Source organism: Lepidothrix coronata, unplaced genomic scaffold, assembly GCF_001604755.1.
Source record: "Lepidothrix coronata isolate B3197 unplaced genomic scaffold, Lepidothrix_coronata-1.0 Scaffold55, whole genome shotgun sequence".
NCBI lineage: Eukaryota > Metazoa > Chordata > Aves > Passeriformes > Pipridae > Lepidothrix > Lepidothrix coronata.
The window spans coordinates 5,184,870-5,188,693 of NW_016690235.1; the positions used below are offsets into that span (position 1 = coordinate 5,184,870).

At 42.4% G+C, this 3,824-nt stretch overlaps 1 protein-coding gene across 3 annotated transcripts in view; it reads left to right on the top strand.

The window, feature by feature from the left end:
• Positions 1-53: 53 nt before the first annotated feature.
• Positions 54-3,824, top strand: part of XPA (XPA, DNA damage recognition and repair factor) — a 6,110-nt gene continuing 2,339 nt past the window's right edge. Inside the window, exons 1-3 of one of the 3 annotated variants that reach the window (XM_017816438.1) lie at positions 54-179; positions 1,845-1,950; positions 3,555-3,720. In XM_017816438.1, coding sequence (XP_017671927.1) covers positions 1,898-1,950; positions 3,555-3,720 — 219 coding nt within the window. In that variant the 5' untranslated portion in view covers positions 54-179; positions 1,845-1,897. The other 2 variants (XM_017816439.1, XM_017816437.1) reach the window with 2 other exon arrangements.

A 3,824-nucleotide genomic window follows, 5' to 3' on the forward strand; every position in this document is an offset into this window, starting at 1 on the left:
CGTTTTTTACCCTTTTCTTTTTTTCCTCTCTTCCTCTTTCACACGTTTTTCTGGATGTGCTCGATTAGTGGCGCGTCCGATTCTTTTCAGCATTAAATCGGCTATAGCATTAAATCGGCTCGGTAATTAAAAATGAAGAATTTTAAGCCGCGGAAGTGGGACACAGCCAGTGCCCTTGGGTATAGCACGTTTTTAATTTTTTTTTCCCCCCTATAAACGTTATTTCCATTATATCTTTCGGGGAATTAGAATTTTTAGACCGACATTATAGTAAACCTGCGCGGCTTCGTCGGTTCTGGGAATTTTGGGGTTGATGTGGTTTGTGCCAAAACCGGAGCGCTGCTGCAGTGCCAGCTTTTATCGTTATAAAACGTGCTGGCGCCAAGTTACCGATCGTTCGGTGGAGAATTTCAGCACATTGCCTTGCGATATTCTCCCCTCCGAAAAAGCAAATAGAGAAGTAAGGGTCCCAAAATAGATCCACTTTCTTCTCTGGGATTGTCTTTGTCTTGCTTTGTTCTGCTTGAATCAGCTGCGGGGCTGTTGGTGCAGTGTATCTCTTTGTTAGAAATCAGCACCAGCTTTCATTAGCAGTGTAAACAATTAGCAGCCCTGCTTCTTTTGATGGGCTAACGTTTAACAATAAATTAAAGTAGATCTGGGATGCCTTTGCACGGGGGGTATTTTTTGCTGTGTAATTCATAACGTCATTGTCTTAATAAAATGTCTTCGTGTTCGGGAGCGCTGCCTTAAATGATGGAATGTGATGTAAGAGGATGAAATGACTGTGTGAAGTACTGAGCATCCGGCTGTCGCTAGTAGGACGGAATTTACATAAAATGTCGACTTTACTGGATCGGATCTGCTATAAATGCAAACGCAATTAAAATGTATGGTGCTGCATGTCAACCATTAATCTTCTGCTTCAGGTGTTCTTAAAATTCCACAGCGTTGCCTTACTTTTGGATCTCAAAACTGTATGGAAATGTGAATTTTTTGCTAGAACTCCAATGTTACCGTTCAAAGAATGTTCCTTATAGCTGTTGTTCTGTGAATCGGTGTTTCTTGGTGTCCCATGGAACATAAAGCAGATGGTGATGACGCTGGAGGTGATCCGCCCGTTGAGGATGCGCCCAGAAGTGATGGCTGGCGCTGAGATGAGTCTGGGCTTGGAGCAGTGCTGAGAGGGCTTGGGGAGAGGATTGTAGTGGAGCTCCATCCCCATTCCACTCCTAGCAGCTCTCTGGCCATCCACCTCCGTTTCTGCCAGCTGGAACGGACAAGAACCTTGCCAACTGCCCCAGGCCTCCACTGAGCACATTTAGGGAGAGGCAGGTGTGGCTGAGCTAGGAAAAAAACTGGAGCAGGGCTGAGAGAACTAAAATGCCAGCGCAGCTCCTGTAGTTTCCTGCTCTAGCCACCCTCTTTAAAATGCATCCCTTTCTTTGCTTCCTCATGTTCTTACCCGCATGTCCTCTATGAATGAGGACATATTTTTGGGAGGGTCAGAACAGAAGAAGTGGAAGGAGGGGATATGAAGTACTTAGTGGGGAAATGGGATTTTTTTTTAACAATGGCCAAGTTAAAAACAAATGTGTGCATTTGAATGTTGAAATCAAGTTCTTAAAACTGAACTCCTGAACGAGAACAGAAACGTACCGGCAGAGATGGGATTGTATGGTAACAGGTTTGAATTTGTACTGTATCATTCTGGAAAACTTATTAGAGTGAAACTAGTCTGTATAATGCTATAATGTGAATTTTAGTAAAATTGCCTGTAATACCAATTCTAGATGCTTGTTTTTATCATTGTAGTCCCTTTAAAAAATATTTTTTTCCATTAGCACCCGTACTAGAATTTGACTATCTCATCTGTGGAGACTGTGGCAAAGAATTCATGGACTCCTACCTTATGCAGCACTTTGATTGGGCAACATGTGATAATTGCAGGTATTACAAATAATCAGGAGAGAGAAGCACTATTTTACATAAAAAGATTTCTGGCCAAAAAGATAATTCAGTGAGTTATGGTCATTCTGTTTATTAAAAAGGCTGTCATCAAAAGAAACATTTCAGTAACTTGGATAAAAAAAGTAAGGTTGACTGGTGCCCTGTGTGTTTTCCGTTATGGAATTAAATCACAGCAGTGTCTTGTAAGCCTGCCTTAGGATAGGGGACATCAGTGGCTTTTCATACGACGTGTCATAAGAACAGCTGGTGCGTTTGTCAGTGTGAAAAGTTAATGTCTGGCTGCACACTACAGCCAGTTAAAAATCTGATGGAACACAAGTACCTGCTCTCTCAAGTAAAACATGGATTAGGAGGAGCGCGCTTGTGGTCCTAGTGATTTAAACTGAGTGGAGTTGGTACTTAGTCAGCACGAGGCGGCTGGAGCACAGCAGCCAAAGGGCAGAGCCCCTGTGCGAGGTTACTGGTTGGCCTGCAGGGTAAGCAGAAGTTCGACCTTGAGCGGAAGGTAGTCTCTGTGCTCTTATCTATAACACAGAAAATGCTCCAAAGGCCATCAAGATAACCAGGGCAATGAAACCAACTGCAGCAGCGAGCCATCCATGTGTGTAAGAGTGAATTGGGTGAATGAAAAAAAAAAATGCAGCTTGGAGTTGGTTCTGGGAGCCAACCCCTTTACTGCAGGGAGTGGCTGGGCGTGTGCACATGGTGTAGACAGTTCACAGGCGTTGCAGGCGAAGTGGTGTCTCTGGAAGTTACAGTGTAAAGGACAGGACTTAAGGCCTTGGGAGTAGTTTTCCTTCTGACCTAAGTTCCTGCAGCTGAACAGCTGAACACTAGAGTCTCCTTGGTGAAGTAGCTGTTACTGTGAACTTTGAATTCTAGTAAAGCTACGTTTACAGCAGTACTTCCTTGATGACCGTTGTTAGCACTTAGCGTTTGGCAGCTCAAGCAATTCAAGTTGCACTTCAGTCAGGATTGCGTAAAAGTAATTTTTTCCATGAACTCATAAATGCTGCTGTGGTTACAATTTTTCATTATCTGTCTGGTGAAAGCTACAGTCTTTTAAGGTCTTTCTGTTATGGTTCCTCTGCCTACTGTCTTGCATTATAGAAACGAGTGCTCTGTGTTGCTAATCAGTTTCTAGGATCTAGAAGCATATGGAGTGTGTATATTCTCAGGTGATCTGTATCACATTACACATTCTTTCTCTCTTGACCATGTGTCAGGCTGATACTTATACTTTTGTCCTCTTGGATTGCGTCTGGGTTAGGTGAATACCTAAAATTATTCATACTAATTTTACGTTTCAGTTACTCCCTCTCGTAAGAAAGTTGAAGAGCCTTTCTAGAAGAGCAGGCTTCTCAGCCTGCGTTTGCTCAAATGGGAGAATTTTTAAACAGTTTCAGTAAATCTAGCCTGGAGTTTAGCTAGACTGTCGGAATCCAAAGTTATTTGCATGCATAAGAACCAGAGGGGATTAGGGCTACCTGTATTTCAGGAATGTTGAAAGGGATGGGGACTTAGATGTTAATAACCTGTGGTTTTAGGGTGTAGCTTTCTCATCATTATTTTACATCTTACAGAGATGTTGAAGATAAACATAAGCTTATAACAAGGACAGAAGCAAAAGAAGAGTATCTCCTTAAAGACTGTGACTTAGACAAGAGGGAACCGGTGCTCAGATTCATTGTGAAGAAAAACCCTCATAATTCACGATGGGGTGAAATGAAACTTTATTTAAAACTGCAGGTATAGAAACTTACTGGATTTTAGACCTCTTTTTGCTTTGTACAACTTTAGTAGCCAAAATGGTGTTACTTGGTACCTGAATGGTTTTGTGAAAGCTGTGTGTT